This window comes from Macrotis lagotis, chromosome 6 (genome assembly GCF_037893015.1).
Source record: "Macrotis lagotis isolate mMagLag1 chromosome 6, bilby.v1.9.chrom.fasta, whole genome shotgun sequence".
NCBI lineage: Eukaryota > Metazoa > Chordata > Mammalia > Peramelemorphia > Peramelidae > Macrotis > Macrotis lagotis.
Window position 1 is genome coordinate 222,078,978 of NC_133663.1, and position 20,199 is coordinate 222,099,176.

The window sequence follows — 20,199 nt, forward strand, 5'->3', positions numbered from 1 at the left end:
ATCAGAAGTCTTAAGTCTTTAAGTTGTTCATTTTTATACAGTATTGTTGTTACAATACAAATTTTTTTCCTGATTCTGTTTGCTTCACTCAAATCTAATCAGTTTCTCTAATACCATCATTTTCTTAAATTTTTATAACAGAGTCTTAGTCCATTACGTTTATATTTTGTCCAACTATTCACCAAATAATAGACTCCCTCTTAGTTTATAGTTCTTGGTCACTGGGGGGGGGGGGGAGCTATTATATTTTTGGTATTTGGATCCTTTTCCTCTTTGCTTGATCACTTTGGGATAACACCCTAGTAGAGGTTTCTGGATCATAGAAGTATGTGCAGTTCAGTAACTTTTAGGGCATGGTTCCAAATTTCCAGTAACTTTGCCATTCTGGTAGGCATGAGGTAGAAATTCAGAGTTGCTTTTTAATTTTCCTTTCTCTAATTATTAGTGTTTTGAAGAAATTTTCTTTCATGTTGATAGCTTGGATTTCTTCCCTTGAAAACTACTTGTTCCTGTCATTTGAACATTGGGGATATTTTAAAATTCACTTTTAATTTTTGGTTCTAAATTAACTTTATCCCTCCACTTCTCCCCCTTCCATTAAGAATGCAATAAATGTGATACCCACCATATGTGTGTGTGTGTGTGTATACACATATATATGTATATACACATATATATGAAATCATGCAAAACATTTGCACAAAAAGTTCTAAAAATAGAGAAAAAACTGTGTCACCATCTGTATTGAGTCATTCAGTTCTCTGCAGTTGGATAACATTTTTCATCATGAGATCTGTGGAATTATCATGTATTATTGTGTTGATTGGAGTAGCTAAGCCTTTCACAGATGATTATTATTGCAATCTTTGTAGCAATTCACATAAGTCTAAAAAAGTTTTTTTTCTGAAACCAGTATTAGGGATAGTCTAACTCTTGTCTTGGTGTAGGATCTACTAGTGTTTTATGTTCTGCTTGCAAAGCCTTTGGGATCTTGAGTTAACCTCCATGCTACTAGGAGGTATCAGAAGACATTAAGGAAAAGTGTATAATATATTTTATTGAAGCATTTTGTAAGAATTTTATTTTTAAAAGTTGAAGTGTTATCTATTCTAAAGAATTTTTACTTTTTTTTTCCAGAACATTTTAACTGGGACAGTTACTTGAAAGAGACTGGATCTTTAGCTGCTCCATCACAGTGTTTCAGACAGGTAGTATACTGTCATAAAAATCTTTTATATGTGCCTAACAATTTCATAGTGTTAGCATGTTATTAACTGCCCTGAAAAGCTTTCTTTATTTTAGGAGAGGAATCACTCTTAGTAGCAATTTCTGGTAACATGAATTTTCTTGGTGGCAGTAGGATCCTGATAGGCAAGTTACAAGTCATTGATAATGTTTTCTGTGCCAGTGGGCCTGGATAAATAATGTGCCATAGTTAGTATCACTAAATTGGCATTTTGAATGTCTCTGGTCAGGATCATTTTTGTCGAATCAATCTAGGATGACTGGACTTAGCCAGTAGAGTTTCATGTCTTTGATTGCTTAGAAAAGCAAATTATTGTATATTAAAATATTGACATATTTGTTGAAGTAGTCTGGAGCAGCATTCTCTTCTAGGACACAAGCAGATTTTCTGGTTTTGTCTTTTATATGTGGAATTTAGTTAAAGTTAAGTTATTAAAATATGTCTTAACAATGTGATAATGAATTACATTTGTTCCATATGTTTAATATGTAGTTTTTAATAAACTCTTTTTTTAATATAGTCCAAGATTCCACCTACTAATGATTTCAAAGTTGGCATGAAATTGGAAGCACGTGACCCACGAAATGTCACATCTGTCTGTATTGCCACAGTCATTGGAATTACTGGTGCCAGATTACGACTGAGACTGGATGGCAGTGACAATAAAAATGACTTTTGGAGGCTTGTAGATTCTTCAGACATACAACCTGTTGGAACTTGTGAAAAAAAAGGAGGCATGCTTCAGCCCCCTCTGGGTAAGGAGAAAATGTTTTACTGTGTTCCTATTAGTTTGATTTGGAGTTGAGTTAATTTGGGAGTGACCTTCATTTTTTATATCTCTACAGTATCCCTCAGAAGCTTTATAATTAAATATCCAGTAGGTAGCATAATACTGTATATTAATAGAGTTAAATTCAATATTGAGGCTCTAAAATTAGGTGTCTCTGTTCCTATTACTAAACTAGTTTGTTCTGGTGTGCATGTGCCTCTGGGGTGTTTTAGGCAACTATTAACTAATTTGAGCCTAGTAGCAAAGTTTTTGTCTGTTGGACCAATATAATAACTTAGCAAAATTGAGAATGACTCCTTTTGAGCCAATTTGTTAATGACTTTTTCAGGGGGCCTGGGAGTATAACATCTCTGGGAAACAAGCTCTTTAGTACAACCTATTGGAATACCCACACCAAAGGAAATATTAATTTTTGAAATATATATAAATTTCATTCACTCAAGGTCAAATCTCTTTCCACATTTTTGTACACAAATTGCTACAAGAAAATCTTTAGGCATGTGCCAGTATCAAATAACCTCTTAGTAAAGGGTGAACTCAGTTATATTCCTCTGTTGTCTATTAAAGTTTACTCTAAGTCAGAACCAGCTTTAGTGCTTAAGAACTTAAGCACTTTAAGGGGTGGTATTACTGAGATGCTCTGTCTTACAGAAAAATGAGAAGTCATTGAGGAAGGAACAGGTATTGCATTAGTTTTCACCAAACCATTTTGAAATATAAAATGTGTCCTTCCTCTTATTAATCTACCCTAATTTGGGGAAGAAAGTTTCTTTTTTAAGTGGAAAGACTGTATTGGTAGTAGAAATAGCTCTGGTCTTGAATAACACTGGATTTATTTTGTACCATATGTATGATTCTCTCTGAATGTGAATGAACTGTACATAGTATTCTCTTATGAAATAAAGATAATAACTGCATTGTCTACTTCATAAATTGTTGTGAGCAAAGTGCTGTGTAAACTATGAAATAGCATATAAATATGAATAGTCATTGTTAAAAGAAGTTTAAAAGGTGGACCATATTCTAGAAAATATTGGTGAATTCATTTCTTTAAATAGCCTTATGTAACCTGGGAGAAATAAAATGCTTTTTCCTTAATTGTTGTTTGCAAGGTTGGAAGTCAGGTAAGAACAAGTAATCAGTTCTCAGTTTTTTAGAATTTTAATTTTCATTTGAATACATGTTCTTTATATAAAATCTTGCTTCATTATTAGTTGTACTTTCTGAAGAACACATTTTGTGGTTACTTTTAGTTTTGTTTCTGATTATCTTAAGGGTAAAGTATGCCTCTATTTTTGCTGCTATCCTATACTGGAAGTTTTTCTATTCAGAAGTAAATATTCATTTTTCATGCTGAGTAATAAATATACTTTAGATTTTGTACTTGTGTTCTTTTTAAAGATTTGTTAATCTTTTGGGTTCTTCATGCTCATAGCATATTTTCATAAAGTACATTCAGTTGTTAAAAAGCTATGTAAGGCATGTGAGAATAAAGTTGCAACTGAATGTAGTCCTAATGTATTTAATTTCTCCGTTTAAGTGTTGAATCAGTCTATCATCAAGTATTTATTGAGCATACCATATGTACCAGGAACTTAAGATAGACAAATATTTCTTATGAGCATCTAGATTTAAAATATATTGCTTTTTATAGTGATAATTCAGTATTCCTACCACAGTTTGTGAATGTTTCTTTTAATTTTTAAAGTATATGATCTCTCTATGAAAGTATTTGTCCTGATTTTTGAAGATTATATTTGCCAGAATACTTCTGTTTTTCCCAATTTAATTTTTATTTTTTCTTTATCAAAGTGATAAATCACTTTGGTTTTTCAACATAGTTAAATTTTAGCTCCACTGAAATCTAATAGTGAAGGACTATTTAATTTTTTCAGTTACCTTAAAATAATAAAAAATATGTGGGGGAAGTGAATATAAGTTAATAAATTCAAACTGTTGGCCAAGTGAAAAGAATGGGACATTATTACAGCAAATTAGAGGAGAGCGGTGTGTGTGTGTGTGTGTGTGATGATATTCAGATAACTAACTCTTGATTAGTTTAAATTAAAATCTTATTTAAATCTCATGTTCCTTTTACATATCTTTCATGGTATGTTCTGTCCCCTCACAACCAAATTTTGGTAAAACATTTTTTACATACTTTTCTCTCAATTAATTAGTTAATTAATTGGTCCTTCAGAATTCCTCATTTATTAAAAGTATTTTACTTGCTTTCCTCTCTTAGTGCAGACATTGAGCTGTTGTAGGTATGTAAAACACAGCTCAATTCGAGTATCAAAATGAGCTGCTGCCAAAGGGGAAACTGACCATCTCTTAAAAAAACAAATTATTGAGTCTATGCCAGGTTCTAAAACTCCCATTATTAGCTTGAGAACTCTCTAAGAAAGAGGCACTTAGTTGAGCCTGGTGTTGCCTACCTATACTCCCAGGTATTACTAGAAGGCTGAGACTGGTATATCACTTAAACTCAGGAGTTCTTAACAGTAGAGGGCTATACCCTTTGGGTGGGTATCTGCACTAAGCTGAGCATTAATATGGCCTTCCTTGCTCCTACAGGAGATGGGGAAACAAACTGACCCAGGTCAGAAGTAGAACTAATCAGTAGTGGGGTTGGTAAGATGAATAATCCCTTCACTTTCAGTTTTTAAGAAAAAAGCAAAAGAAGAAAGAGTACCTGTTAAAAAAAAATCTTTTATGGCTAGCTTCTGGTATTGATGCCAAAAGTAGTTGATCACCTGTAGAGGGAAGAAGAGGTTGCAAGAATTGGAATAGATATTTTTTTTCCTTATAAGAGAGAGACACAGACAATTTGGTTAGGACAAAGAGAATGAGAGGAGGGATCCTGATAGTGCAAGTGCAATGAGTAATTAAAAATGGCTTTACATAGTTGTTGCTTTTCCTCTTATTCCCCCATTAAGAATAGGAGCTAAACCTCCATTTGGTATCTTATCAGTCTTGCATTCAATTTGACTCTAAAGAATGGCTTTTGTTATTTGTTTTCACTATAGTAATAGATCATTGCACCAATATAATATGATCATCAGTATAATACCTTCATTCCTTGGGTAGAATATTTATACTTCCAGGAACAATAGTGAGGCATCCTTATTATTGACACTTTAGTTACTTTTCTAAACTTGTTGAAAAATATCATACTGTAAATTTTTGTTATAGCTTCATTTTTTAAATTAAATAGGATTTCAAATGAATGCATCATCTTGGCCAATGTTCCTCTTAAGAACATTAAATGGAGCTGAAATGGCACCAGCAACATTCTTTAAGAAGGTAAGAACAAAGACTTTCCAGGAAACAAGTTTCCCTCAGTTGAGTCCTTAAATTATTATTTAATGAAAATGCCTGTTTTTCCTAGTATGTAAAAGTAAGACTATAATTTTAAATTACTTTTAACTGGAATGGTAAGGTTACAAAATTGGCCAGAATATAATTGATAACACTTTACTGCCTTTGGATTTGAAAGCTATACTAGAGATAAGAATGGACAATTGTCCTTTATAAAGGAAATGTAAATTGTCATTAAGCACTGGGGAAAAAATGCTTAACCTAAAGATGTAGCTACCAAAATGACAAATGATTAAAAGTAATGAAACAACATTGTCTGCAGGGTTGTGGAATAGTCATCACTTTCATTGCAAACTAATAGGTTCTTTTTAGATAGAGGGCAGGAGCAGTGTTCTTTCCAGATATTGTTGGCAGTGGCTTAAAGATGATCTTGTGCAAAGCCCAAATAGAAGAGTAATTCTTGGTAGATGGTAGAGTTTCCAAATTCTCTGGTGCATGATATCTTTGTGCTGATTCTGGCTCAAGACCTGGAATGTCCTAGGGCCAAACAAAAGAATCAACAGAGCAATGCATCCAATCCCCTCCCCCCACACAAAACAAACAAAAAAATACAATAGCATGAAGATAATCCTTATTATGGATCTATTGTCTTTATAATATAGGTTAATTATTTGATAGGTCTTTCTAAGAATATTTTTTTGAAACTCAAAATAGTAATATCTGTTTTACTTGGTAGTCTCTTTATTTTATATACTTATTGCCATATTTGAGAAGTCCTGTTCATTAGAAGATGAATTTTTCTTTATAAATAATGATGAGTGTGAGTAAAGAAAACTCTTAGCAATCATTAAATGTTTTAACTCAATATTATGCCATTAATTTTGGAAGAATAGTTCTCTGTTTTAAGCAGCAGAGGGAGACATTTCCCTAACAATCTCTTAAGTTGTCCTTAGAGAAAACCTGAGAGGAAAAAGTATTAATTTTCTTACAGCATCCCTCTTCTCCTCACCCCCACCAGTAAATTTACATTTTTTTAAATGAGGTTTTTGCCTCTTATTGGGGTAGTAAACTCCTTTTACCCTATTAAAATTTTTTTGAAATGGAAGCATCCCTTGTAGTTTTGATGAAAGATTTTGTAGAATCTTTTGAAAACTGACTACTTTTCTTCACTTTGCCATTCTTTGCTAGCGCTATACTTTGCTTGCACTATACTTTTATTCAGGTCAAAAATATTTATTGTATATCTATTATAAGAGACATGAAAACAAAATACCTTTAAAGCAAAATTCTAAGACTGTCATTTATGAAAAAGGTAAAGAAAACTTCCAGATAAGGAGATATCCTTTCCGTCTCTCCAGCATATAGTCTAAGTTACCTAGAATACTAATTGATGTTGTAACTTGCTAGTAGTTAGGTTACATAAGCCATCATATACTGGCAGGATCTTGAACTCAGGTCTTCCTATCTCTTAAGACCTCTTTTGCTATTTCCTATCTTATGTTTCTTCTTGTAATTTAGGGCTAGACTTGTAAATTGCTTATTATTCATTTTTATTTTAACAGTACTAATTTAACCTTAGTTGTCTCAATAACAATATTTTTGCTTTATATTTCTTTTTTTGTTAAAAATTCTTGTTTAAGGGGCAGCTAGATGGCGCAGTGGATAGAGCACTGTCCCTGGAGTCAGGAGTATCTGAGTTCAAATCTGGCCTCAGACACTTAATAATTACCTAGCTGTGTAGCCTTGGGCAAGCCACTTAACCCCATTGCCTTGCAAAAAACCAAAAAAAAAGATTCTTGTTTATAGCAACTGTTGTGATAGATTGTATGGTGGGATAATACTAGCAAAAAATATTATCTTAATATTGCCTAATTCAGAAACTATATTATTTGCTAAATGAGACTTTTTCTAGTCCAGTATGCCACTTCCCTTCTTTTCCTCCTATCCTCAGCAAGTTGCTAACATTTACTCTTCCAAATTACTTTATATCTTTTATACCATCCATATACCTTCTATTTTTTTAAAGATGATTAAGGAATTGGGACTGGGGGGCGGAGCCAAGATGGCAGCTTGAAGGCAGTATTTCCCAGAAACTCATTCCCCAATAAACTCCAAAAACTGTCAAATGATGACTCTAGCCAAAATTTAGAGGGGCAGAACCCAGAAAGACTGAATGATAAATTTTTCCAGTCCAAGATAACTTAGAAGTTCCACAGGAAAGGTGTGTTTCACCAGGACCGGGGGCTGGTAAAAACAGCTCAGTGCAGCCCAGCCCAGGGATCACTGGGAAACAGCATTGAGAGAAGGGGTGGTGAGAGAACTCTGGTAGTGTGGAGTGAGGAGCACTGGCCTCAGAGCATTCCTGAGGCGAGAACCTGCAGTGGGAATCTGGGGAAAGCAGCCTGCACCTCTAGAGCACAGGCCACAGCTGGTAAGGGGGTCAGGGAAGACTGCAGAAATCTCTCTGCTGTTTGCCCATACTCAGATACAGGTTGCAGTTTGCCCTTCCATACTAAGATAGCAGGGCCCCTCCTCAGAGCTCCAGAGCAGAGGGAAGTACCTGTGGTCATCTACATATTAAAGCACAGACAAGAGAGCATATAAGACCTTACAGGAATAAAGGTATCAGTGAGGTATCCCCAAAACCCCCCTATAGTGGGTGTCCCAATAATACTCAAAAATACAGAAAGCACCCTAAAACTAGGCACGGATTGTAGAAGTGAGTAAACAGAGAAAAAAGAGGAATGTCATTGAGATATTCTTTGTCTATGATCCCAGGAAAGATCAGAATAATCAATCTGAAGATGAGGAAGTACAAGCTCCTGCATCTAAAGACTCCAAGAAAAATGGAAGTTGGACTCAGACTATGCCAGAGCTCAAAAAAGATTCTGAAAATCAAGTAAGGGAGATAGAAGAAAAATTGGGAAAAGAAATGGGAGAGATGCAGGAAAAGCACGAAGAGTCAGCAGCTTAGTCAGGGAGATCCAGAAAAATGCTGAAGAAAATAAAATGTTAAAAACCAACATAGGTCAAATGAATAAAACAGTTCAAAAAGTTATTGAAGAGATGGCTTTAAAAAAAATTGGCCAAATAGAAAAGGAGATAAGAAAGCTCTCTGAAGAAAACAAATCCTTCAGATGTAGAATGAGCTAAAGGAATCTGATGACTTTACAAGAAGTCAAGACACAATACTTCAACACCAAAAGAATGAAAAATTAGAAAAAACTATGAAACATCTCATTGAAGAAACAACTGATCTGGAAAACATATTCAGGAAAGATAATCTATTGGGATATTATTATTGGGATACCTGAAAGTCATGATCAGGAAAAGAGCCTTGACCTCATTTTTAAAGAAATCCTACAGGAAAATTGCCCAGATATCCTAGAATTAGAGGGCTAAATAGAAATTAAGAGAATCCATTGATCTCCCTTGGAAAGAGATCCAAAAAACCAACCCCTAGGAATATTATTGCCAAGTTCCAGAGCTCCCAAGTCTAAGAAAATATTACAAGCAGCCAGAAGGACACAATTCAAATATTGTGGAGCTACAGTCGGGATCACACATGACTTAGAAGCAACTACATTAAGGGCTAATAGGACTTGGAATATAATATTCCAGAAAGAAAAATAGCTTGGAATGCAAGAAAAATCAACTACCCAGCAAAACTGAATGTCCTCTTCCAGGGGAAAAAGATGGACTTTCAGTGAACCAGGGGAATTTCAAATGTTCCTGTTGGAATGGCCAGAGCTGAAGAGAAAGTTTGACTTTTAAATACAGGACTCAGGTGAAGCATAGAGAGCAGAGGAGAAGGGGAAAATATGAGGGACTTGATGATGATGAATTACATGTATTCCTGCATAGAAAAATGATACTGATAATACTCATATGAACCTTCTAATTTAATAGAGCAGGTAGAAGGAACTTTTATAGATGAAGCACAGGAGAGAGTTGAATTTGAAGATATAATATATTGTAAAAATGGAGTCAGTGGCTAAAAGGGAAATGTACTGGGAGTAAGAGAAACAAGAGGTAGAATAGGCTAAGATATTTCATATAACAGATTTAAATATATATATGTTTATTATTTTTACAATGAGCTATTGCAATGATTTGGAAGAGGGGAAGGCAAGGAGGAATGAGAGAACCTTCACTCATCAGAAATGATTCAGAGAGGAAATATCATATACATTCATAGGGTATAGACATCTGGAGTAAAAAGGAGAGAAGGGGGAAGGGGGGAAGGGGGGGATGTAGGTGATATAGGAGAAGGTAGATCATAGGAGAACACAGTCAGATACAACACATTTTCTTTTTTACTTTTTGCAAGGGGCTGGGATTGGGTGACCTGCTGGGACCACGGGGCCAGGTGGTTCCTGGGTCTCAGGGGTGGTATGTGGGCTCAGGGCCTCTTGGCCTCAGGGCTGGTGCTCAGCCCGCTGCAACACGCAGATACCCTACAGCACATGTTAGAAGAGGGACAGAGTAAAAGGAGAGAGAAAATATAATAAATGGTAGTGGGGAGGAATGGATGGAGGGAATTTCAATCAGCAATAGCAACAGTGAAAAATATGGAAGTAACTTTTATGATGGACTTATCATAAAGAATGTGATCCACTTGACAGAGCTGATGGTATCAGAACACAGACTAAAACACACATGTTTTTTTCCTCTTTACTTTATTTCTCATGAGGGTCTATATTTTTTGGGGGGGAGGGGTATTAAGTTTGCTCTTAAAACAGGAGTATTTTAGTAACGTATGAAAAAAATCACTTGTTCAAAAATATTCATAGGAGCACTGTTTGTGGTGGCAAAGAATTGGAAATTAAATGAATGTCCAATTGGGGAATGGCTTAACAAAATGTGGCTTGTATATGTGATGGAACACTATTGTTCTCTTAGAAGCCAGGAGAGATGGGAATTCAGGGAAGCCTGGAAAGATTTGCATGGACTGATGCTGAGTGAGATGAGCAGAATCAGAGGAACATTGTGCACCCTAACGCAGCAATATGAGGGTGATGACCAACCTTGATGGACTTGCTCATTCCATTAGTTCAACAATCAGGCACAATACTTTATTTTTCTTACTTAAGAATATGATTTTTCTCTCATCACATTCACTTTAGATCAATGTATACCATGGAAACAATGTAAAAACTAACAAACTGCCTTCTGTGGGGGGTGGGGGAGGGAAATAAGATTGGGGGAAAATTGTAAAAGATACAAAAAAAAATGAATTGGGACTGGTTAAAAATAAATAATGGAACAGATTACACACACACACACACACACACACACACACACACAAACACACACAAGATGATTAAGCAGGTTAGGAAGGACTTTTTTTTTAATGGAAATTTTATTATATTTTTCCAATTGCATACAATGGTAGTTTTCCAGCATTTATTTTTTTACAAAATTATGAGTTACACTTTTTTTCTACCAATGTACAGTCTGATAAAAGTTGTACATGTATGCTTGTGTCTAACATATTTAAAGACTGAAGGGACAAAGACTGTCTTGCTTTTTTTTTTTGGTATCTTTAATGCTTAGCACAGAGCCTGGCACACAAGATTTGACAAAAGATTGGTTATGTAGATTGAGACAGAATAAAGAGTCAAGGACAATATCGAGGTTACAAATCCTAAGACACTGGATAAATGAGGTATCTTCAACAGAAAGAGGGAAGTTGCAAAGAAGGGAAGGTTTATTGAGAAACATGTATTTAAGATGTATCTGGGCTATCAGTTTAAAATGTCATATAGGCTGTTAGTGATGTATCAGTAAAGCTCACACAAAAGATAGGGGCTGGATTGAGTTATCAGCATAGACTTTAAAAAATAATATTTTATTTTTTCCTCAATTACATGTTATAATAACTTTTTAATATTTTACAAAGAAACTTTAGTCCTAAACTCCACCTCTCCTTTTTCTTCCTCCTCCCTGAAATGGTAAACAATCCGTTAAGGGTTATACTTGTATAAAGCTTGTAAAACATTTCCATATTAGTCATTTGTACAAGAAAACAAATAAAAAAAAAGAATGGAAGAGTGAAAAAATAGCATGCTTCCTCCTCTATTCAAACCATATCTGTTCTTTTTCTGGAGGTAGAGAGCATGCTTCATCATTAGTTGTTTGACATTATTTTCATCCTTGTACTTCTGAGAATAACAAGTCATTCAGTTTTTCATTGAACAGTATTGTTACTATTTACAAAATTTTTCTGCTTTTGTTCACTTTATTTTCCATCAGTTCATCTCCTTTGAGGTTTTTCTGAAATTACCCTGCTTGTCATTTTTTACAGTCCAATAATATTCAGTCAAGTCATAAACCACAGCTTGTTTAGGCAATCCTCAATGGATGGACATCCCCTCAATTTCCAATTCTTAGCCACCAAAAAGAGAGCTGTTGCAAATATTTTTGTACAGATTTGTTCTCTTTGGGATATAGATCTAGCAGAGATATTGCTGCATCAGAGGGTATGCAGTTTTATAGCTCTTTAGTCATAGTTCCAAATTGCTTTTCAGAATGATTGGATGAATTTGCAATTCCTCCAATAGTATCAGATAGACATTTAAAAAAAAATTCCTTCTGTTCTTAAAGACATTCTTCATTTCTTTCTTTTTTATTTTTGTAAATAACCTTTTGTTATATCCCTGAAACGTCTGTTTTCTTCCATTTTCCTCCAGTTAGATATCTTTCCATATAACAAATATTTTTTTAAAGAAAAAAGAAAAAAATCAGTAAAACCAATCAGTATATCTAAAATGTCTGAAAATATATGCAGTGTGCCACATATATCTGTAGGCCTCTTACCTCCAAAAAGAAATGTGAGGGTATTTTCTCAGCTCTTTTTTGGGGACCATGCTTTTTCTTTGTAATTTTGCAGCACAAACTCAAGATTGCTTTTGTGATTCTTTTTTTTTACGTTGTTGTAACCATTTGTATTGTTTTATTGGCTCTGCATTCTTCCCCCTCATCAGACTGTGTAAATCCTTCCATGGTGCTTTGCATTTGGTATTTTTAATTATATCTTTGAGCAAAATCATACTAAGTACTTTCTTCATCAATCTACAGTAAATATTTATTAAAGGCCTACTGTGTACCAGGTTCTGTGCTAATCATTAAGGATACCAAAAAAAAGGCAAAAGACAGTTTTTGCCCCTTCAGTCTTTCATTTCCTACTCTTTGCTATCATAAAAATTGCTGCTTTAAATATTTAGATGTATGTGAGACTTTTCTTCTTAATGACTTCCTAGGGAAGGTTCATAAAGTCATTTGTAATTCATTTGTCTTTCAAAAGATATCCCTGTGAAAATTAAAGCTTTCAGGCTATTGATTTTTCTTAAGGGGGCTATTTTTTAGAGAATAAGTCTAGTTATTGAATGTGCAACATCTTTTAATTTTGAACCTGTTTAAAGATAGGTATTTGAGCTTTAGTGTTTTGAAAGACTATTTTGTACTGATATTTAGAAATAAAATACTCATTTTTACATATCAGGTTTTTCTTCATCTGCTTTTTTCTCATTCTAAATGCTTTTATTCTTTCCTAGAAGAAGCAATAATTTTTTTTTTTTTTTTTTAGTTTTTGCGAGGCAATGGGGTTAAGTGGCTTGCCCAAAGCCACACAACTAGGTAATTATTAAGTGTCTGAGGCCAGATTTGAACTTAGGTACTCCTGACTCCAGGGCCGGTGCTCTATCCATTGTGCCACCTAGCCGCCCCCCATATCTGATTTCTAATACTACCTTTATGACCTAGGACAAATCATTAATTTTCCTTGGGTCTTGATTTTGATCTGTAAAATGAAGTGGTTGCCTCTTTTGATATATTCAGGTCTAGGGAGTTGATTGAGGCCCACAAAGGCTACAGAGAATTTCTCTAGCCCCTATCTCTCACACACTAAGAAGATTTCAGGTCCAGTATTATATCCATCATAATATATATTCATTGTATTTATTTATTTAACTATTAACAAAGACAATCCCAGGATATTCTTAATAACTCAGTATTATTTGTGTAAAAGAGAAATATAGTCAAGTCTGTAGGATATACTGAGTTTTTATTCCTATATATTAATGACTCTACAGAGTGTCCTATTTTAAATTCATTTTTAATCACTTCTTTTTCTATTGACTATTAATATCTCACTGCTATTAATGGACTTGTATGAATCTTTCTTCCTATTCCTATTTTGTGACTTTTAATCTGTTTTGAGACTTCTTACATAAATCCTGTTAATAAAGTTTGCTATAGATTTAAACTCATGTAAAGGAAGAACAAATGGACTGAATGAAAGTGGTCTGCATGAAAGACCAAGGGATTCTTAATCAAGTGTTGTACACTTTAGTGTATATCTTTTATGACATTTTTTTAGCTGCTGTGAGACAGTCTTTTCCCCTTTTTTGTTTTCAGCTCAGTTCTACGTAGCCAAAATGTCTGATTGTAGATTGCTTGTAATTTAATATGAATGTTACTTTTTGGTTGCTAAAGATTCAAAAATAAACTGATTGAAAATGCTTTAGAAATTTAAATTTTAACTTTTGCTTGTTTTTTGGTAGGAACCTCCAAAACCAGCCCCAAATCTTTTAAAAATTGGAATGAAACTTGAAGCAATAGACAAAAAGAATCCTTATTTGATCTGCCCAGCAACTGTTGGAGATGTTAAAGGAGACGAAGTTTTTATTACATTTGATGGCTGGAGGGGAGCATTTGATTATTGGTGCAAGTATGATTCTCGAGATATCTTCCCAGTTGGGTGGTGTGACTTAACAGGAGATGCATTACAACCACCAGGAAATAATGGTAAGCCAATTAGTAATGGTATATACTTTTGGTTTTTTTCAAAATAGTAAGTTCTCTAAAGCTTTCTTCTATTAATGTCTGTGGGAGTTAATTTTGGGTTGTATATAGCAACTAGGCAAATGGCCATCCCAGATATGAGCTTGGGAGTCAGCTAGAATAGGCCAAATGGGAGAATGGTGGAACAGCACATATCAGGGACCTGATGAGTTCAGGTTACTCAGGTTACTGAGAACAAATCTCAGTTCAGTCAGGTGTAGGAACAGTGATAGAATCAATATTTAAAAGTTAGAAGCTGGTATCAAAAGCTCTGAACCAGGCAGGAGGTAGCATGGAATAGTAGGGTGCACATGGGTGGTTATGTAGTCAAATGAGGAAGGAACACACTTCGAACTGAGAGATCACTATCAGCACCTCAGGATCTAGCCCATATGGACAGGGCCACACAAAATCAGAATCAGCTAGCTGTGTTACTTGAGAGGAACATTTTCATCTTTCCTGGCTTCATTTCTGTTACTTATAAAATGTGTGGCTTAGATGAGATGATTTTTTTAATATTTGTATTTATTTTCCCACAGACTGTAGCATAGTGCTTTCATAGTAAACGTTGAGCTACATGTATATTAAAGTTGTGAAATAATGAAATTATTTGTTTAAATGATGTGTGTTTATATACATGTATATCTGCATAAAGATATTTTTAAATATACAATTATATTCACACAAAAGTATGTGAATATTTTGGATTTGGGAGAAGTTCTCTTATGTTTATGTATAGCTGAAATAAACATAAAAACAGGTAGTCCACAAGCTTCAGGTGGCCCACAACAGTCTGAAGTATGACTTCACATTTTAATTACATTAAAATGTAATTGGGAAATATTTAATAGAATCAGAAAAAAAAGTTTTCTAAGCCCAATATGTGACCTGTGGAGATCCTTACATATAGTTTAGTGTTCCAAATTTCCATTTGAATTTGACACCACTGCTCTGGACATTGCTATAGTTTTATCATTGTATCTCTTAAATTATAGTTCCAGAACTGAACATAGTATTTCACGTGAACTCTGATGAAGATGAGGTATAATAAGACTGTCTCTTTGTTCTTGGTAGTTATGACCCAGGTTTGCATGAGGTTTTTTTGACTGCTATATTACATTACTAACTCATGTTGACTTTCCAGGCCATTAAAAGTCACCAGGCCTTTGTCAGAACTGCTGTCTAACCATGCCTTCTTCATCCTAGGTATGAAGTTGACTTTTTTACACTCAAATACAGGATGTTCGTCATTTTATCTTTATTTAGCCCAATGGTGAATCCATTGTATTAGGTTTTCCTCCAGCCTGGAGTTATTATAATGAATATACTACCTGTGCTTTTATCAAAGTCATTGATAAAAATGTTAAAACAGCACAGGACCAACTACAAAACCACAGGTTTCCCAATGGAGACCTGATACCTAGATGTTAAAGCATTAAAAGCAACTCTTTGGATCTGGTCATCCAACAATTTTTTTTTATGCTTTTGTGTCCAGGGTGCATGAGAAAATGAGCACTTAGTATTAGAGAGAGGAGAGCCAGAGATGCAGTGTCTTTTGGAGGTAGCTAGGCTCATTTTAATACCAAAAGAAGGTAAATGTGTGGAGTGGAGATAATTGAACAAAGTAGAGCTTGTGTGTTTAAATAATAGAGCAGGTGTTCCAGAGAGTGTAGTGGAACAAAAAAGGGGACATGGAATGTAAAAGGGGTTTTACTGAGCTGCATAATGAAAGTATGGAAATAAGTAGTAGGGTATGGGATTTTTGCTTCAGCACACAGCAATTCTGAATCATAAGGAAAAAGGGGGGCATTAGAGCTGTGTCTCCCTTTTTGCCCCTCCCCCCATAGAATGGGTAAAAAACCAAATGTTAGAACTTCTGCCTTCTACTGTCTTTTTTGGGGGGGGGAATGGCCCATTTCTTTTTTTTATTGTTTTTTTAAAGATATTATTTATTTTAAAATTTCCCCCCAAATCTTACTCCCCCCCCCAGGAAAGCAATCTGTCAGTCTTTACTTTGTTTCCATGTTATACATTGATCCAAATTGAGTGTGATGAGAGAGAAATCATATCCTTAATGAAGAGACAAGAAGTCTAAGAGGTAACAAGATAAGACAATAAGATATCTGTTTTTTTCCCCCCCTAAATTAAAGGGAATAGTCCTTGAACTTTGTTCAAACTCCACAGCTTTTTATCAGGATACAGATGGTATTCTCCTTTGCAGACAGCCCAAAATTGTTCCTCATTGTTGCACTGATGGAATGAGCGAGTCCTTCAAGGTTGATCATCACCCCCATGTTGCTATTAGGCTGCACAGTGTTTTTCTGGTTCTGCTCATTTCACTCAGCATCAGTTCATGCAAATCCCTCCAGGCTTCCCTGAAATCCTGTCCCTCCTGGTTTCTAGTAGAACAATAGTGTTCCATGACATACATATACCACAGTTCCCCAATTGAAGGACATTTACTTGATTTCCAATTCTTTGCCACCACAAACAGGGCTGCTGTAAATATTTTTGTACAACTGATGTTTTTACCCTTTCTCATCATCTCTTCAGGTTATAGACCCAGTAGTGGTATTTCTGGGTCAAAGGGTATGCATATTTTTGTTGCCCTTTGGGCATAGTTCTAAATAGCTCTCCAGAAAGGTTGGATGAGTTCACAAGCTCCACCAACAGTGTAATAGTATCCCAGATTTCCCACAACCCTTCCAACAATGATCATTATCCTTTCTGGTCATATTGCCCAATCTGAGTGAGAGGTGTGAGGTGGTACCTCAGAGAAGCTTTAATTTTCATTTCTCTAATAATTAATGATTTAGAGCAATTTTTCATATGGCTATGGATTGCTTTGATCTCCTCATCTGTAAATTGCCTTTGCATATCCTTTGACCATTTGTCAATTGGGGAATGGCTTTTTGTTTTAAAAATATGACTCAGTTCTCTGTGTATTTTAGAAATGAGTCCTTTTTCAGAATCATTAGTTGTAAAGATTGTTTCCCAATTTATTACATTTCTTTTGATCTTGATTACATTGGTTTTATCTGTGCAAAAGCTTTTTAATTTAATGTAATTGAAATCATCTAATTGGTTTTTGGTGATGTTCTCCAACTCTTCCTTAGTCATAAACTGCTCCCCTTTCCATAGATCTGACAGGAAAACTAGTCCTTGATCTTCTAATTTGCTTATAATATTGTTTTTTATGTCTTAAGTCCAGTAACCATTTGGATCTTTTCTTGGTAAAGGGTGTTAGGTGTTGGTCTAATCTAAGTTCCTTCCATACTAACTTCCAATTATCCCAGCAATATTTTTCTAAGAGAGAGTTTTTATCCCAATAGCTGGACTCTTTGGGTTTATCAAACAGCAGATTACTGTAATCCTCTCCTGTTTTTACACCTAGTCTATTCCACTTGTCCACCACTCTATTTCTTCACCAATACCAAACAGTTTTGATGAGTGATGCTTTATAATATAATTTTAGATTAGGTGGGGCTAAGCCACCTTCTTTTGTACTTTTTTTTATTAAGCTCCTGGCAATTCTTGACTTTTTATTTCTCTGTATGAATTTACTTACAATTTCTTTAGGGTTTTTGTTTGCAAGGCAAATGGGTTTACGTGGCTTACCCAAGGCCACACAGCTAGGTAATTATTAAGTGTCTGAGATGGGATTTGAATCCAGGTACTCCTGACTCCAGGGCCGGTGCTTTATCCACTATGCCACCTAGCTGCCCCTAATTTTTTCTAACTCATTAAAGTAATTTTTTGGAATTTTGATTGGTAGGGCACTAAACAAGTAGTTTAGTTTTGGTAGAATTATCATTTTTATTATATTAACTCTACCCATCCTTGAGCAGTTGATATTTGCCCAGTTATTTAAATCTGATTGATTTTGTGTGAGAATTGTTTTATAATTGTTTTCAAAAAGTTTCTGAGTCTGTCTTGGCAAATAGACTGCCAGGTATTTTATATTGTCTGAGATTACTTTGAATGGGATTTCTCTTTCTAGCTCTTCCTGCTGTATCTTGCTAGATATGTATGTGTGTGTGTGTGTATACATATATATGAAAGTTGAGGATTTATGAGGGTTTATTTTTATAACCTGTAACTTTGCTAAAATTGCTTATTGTTTCCAGTAGTTTTTTGGATGATTTCTTGGGATTCTCTAGGTATCATGCCATCTGCAGAGAGTGAGAGTTTTGTCTCTTCCTTCCCAATTCTAATTCCTTCAATTTCTTTTTCTTCTGTAATTGCTGAAGCTAACATTTCTAATACGAATTGAATAGTAGTGGTGATAATGGGCACCCTTGTTTCACCCCTGATCTTACTGGGAATGCCTCTTGCCTCTCCCTATTGAATGTAATGCTTGTTGATGGTTTCATATCGATGCTGCTAAGTTTTCTAAGGAACAGTCCATTTATTCCTACACTCTCTTGTGTTTTTAGTAGGAATGGATGGTGTATTTTGTCAAAAGCTTTTTCAGCATCTATTGATATGACCATGTAATTTCTGATAGGTTCGTTGTTGATATAATTGAGTATACTAACAGTTTTCCTAATATTGAACCAACCTTGTATTCCTGGGATAAATTCTACTTGATCATAATGTATTATTCAGTGATAACTTGTAATCATTTTGCTAAGATTTTATTTAAGATTTTTGCATCTATATTCATCAGGGAGATAGGTGTATAATTTTCTTTCTCTGTTTTAACTCTTCCTGGTTTAGGTATCAGCACCATATTGGTTTCATAGAAAGAGTTAGGCAGAGTTCCCTCTTTCCCTATTTTTCCAAAGAGTTTATATAGAATTGGAATCAATTGTTCCTTAAATGCTTGGTAGAATTTACTTGTGAGTCCATCATGCCCTGGAGATTTTTTCTTAGGGAGTTCAATGATGGCTTGTTGAATTTCTTTTTCTGAGATAGGGTTGTTTAGGTATTTAATCTCCTCTTCATTTAACCTGGGCAACTTACATTTTTGTAAATATTCATCCATTTCACTTAGATTATCAAATTTATTGGCATAGAGTTGGGCAAAATAATTTCAAATTATTACTTTAATTTCCTCCTCATTGGTGCTGTGTACACCTTTTTCATTTATAGAACTAGCAATTTGATTTTCTTTCTTTTTTTACTCAAATTTACCATAGGTTTTATTGTCTTTTTCATAAAACCAATTCTTGGTTTTATTTATTAATAGATTTTTTGCTTTCAGTTTTATTAATTTCTCCTTTAATTTTTAGAATTTCTAATTTGTTATTTACTTGGGGATTTTTAATTTGTTCTTTCTCTAATTTTTTTTAGTTGCATATTTACTTCATTGATTTCCTCTTTCTCCAATTTATTCATGTAAGCATTTAAAGCTATGATATATCCCCTGAGGGTCGCTTGAATGAATCCAATAGGTTTTAGTATGTTGTTTCATTAGTGTCATTATGTAGGATAAAATGGTTAATTCTTTCTATAATTTGTTTTTTGGTCCACTCATTTTTTTAAAATGAGGTTATTCAGTTTCCAATTTGTTATGGGTCTATATCTCCTTGTCCCAATATTGCATATGACTTTCATTGCATTGTGATCTGAGAAGGATGTATTCACTATTTCTGTCTTTCTGCAGTTGATCATTAGGTTTTTATGTCCTAGTACATGGTCAATTTTTTTATAAGTTCCATGTACTGCAGAGAAAAAGGTATATTCCTTTCTATCCCCATTCAGTTTCCTCCATAAGTCTACCATATCTAATTTTTCTAGCAATCTGTTTACCTCCTTAACTTCTTTCTTGTTTATTTTATGATTCGATTTATCTAGATCTGAGAGTGGGAGGTTGAGGTCTCCCACTAGTAGAGTTTTGCTGTCTATGTCTTCCTGCAGTTCTTTCAACTTTTCCTTTAAGAATTTGGGTGCTGTCCCACTGGGTGCATATATATTCAGTATTGAAATGACTTTATTGTCTGTGGTACCTTTTAGGAGGATAAAGTTTCTTTCCTTGTCTCTTTTAACACTATCT

At 34.5% G+C, this 20,199-nt stretch overlaps 1 protein-coding gene across 5 annotated transcripts in view; it reads left to right on the plus strand.

Annotated features, from left to right (window-relative positions):
* Positions 1-20,199, plus strand: part of SCML2 (Scm polycomb group protein like 2) — a 150,397-nt gene that overhangs the window by 41,321 nt on the left and 88,877 nt on the right. For all 5 annotated transcript variants that reach the window (XM_074192332.1, XM_074192335.1, XM_074192334.1 and 2 more), the window contains exons 4-7: positions 1,138-1,208; positions 1,767-2,001; positions 5,254-5,342; positions 13,922-14,165. In XM_074192332.1, the coding sequence (XP_074048433.1) occupies positions 1,138-1,208; positions 1,767-2,001; positions 5,254-5,342; positions 13,922-14,165 (639 nt within the window). The remainder of the gene's footprint in view (positions 1-1,137; positions 1,209-1,766; positions 2,002-5,253; positions 5,343-13,921; positions 14,166-20,199) is intronic.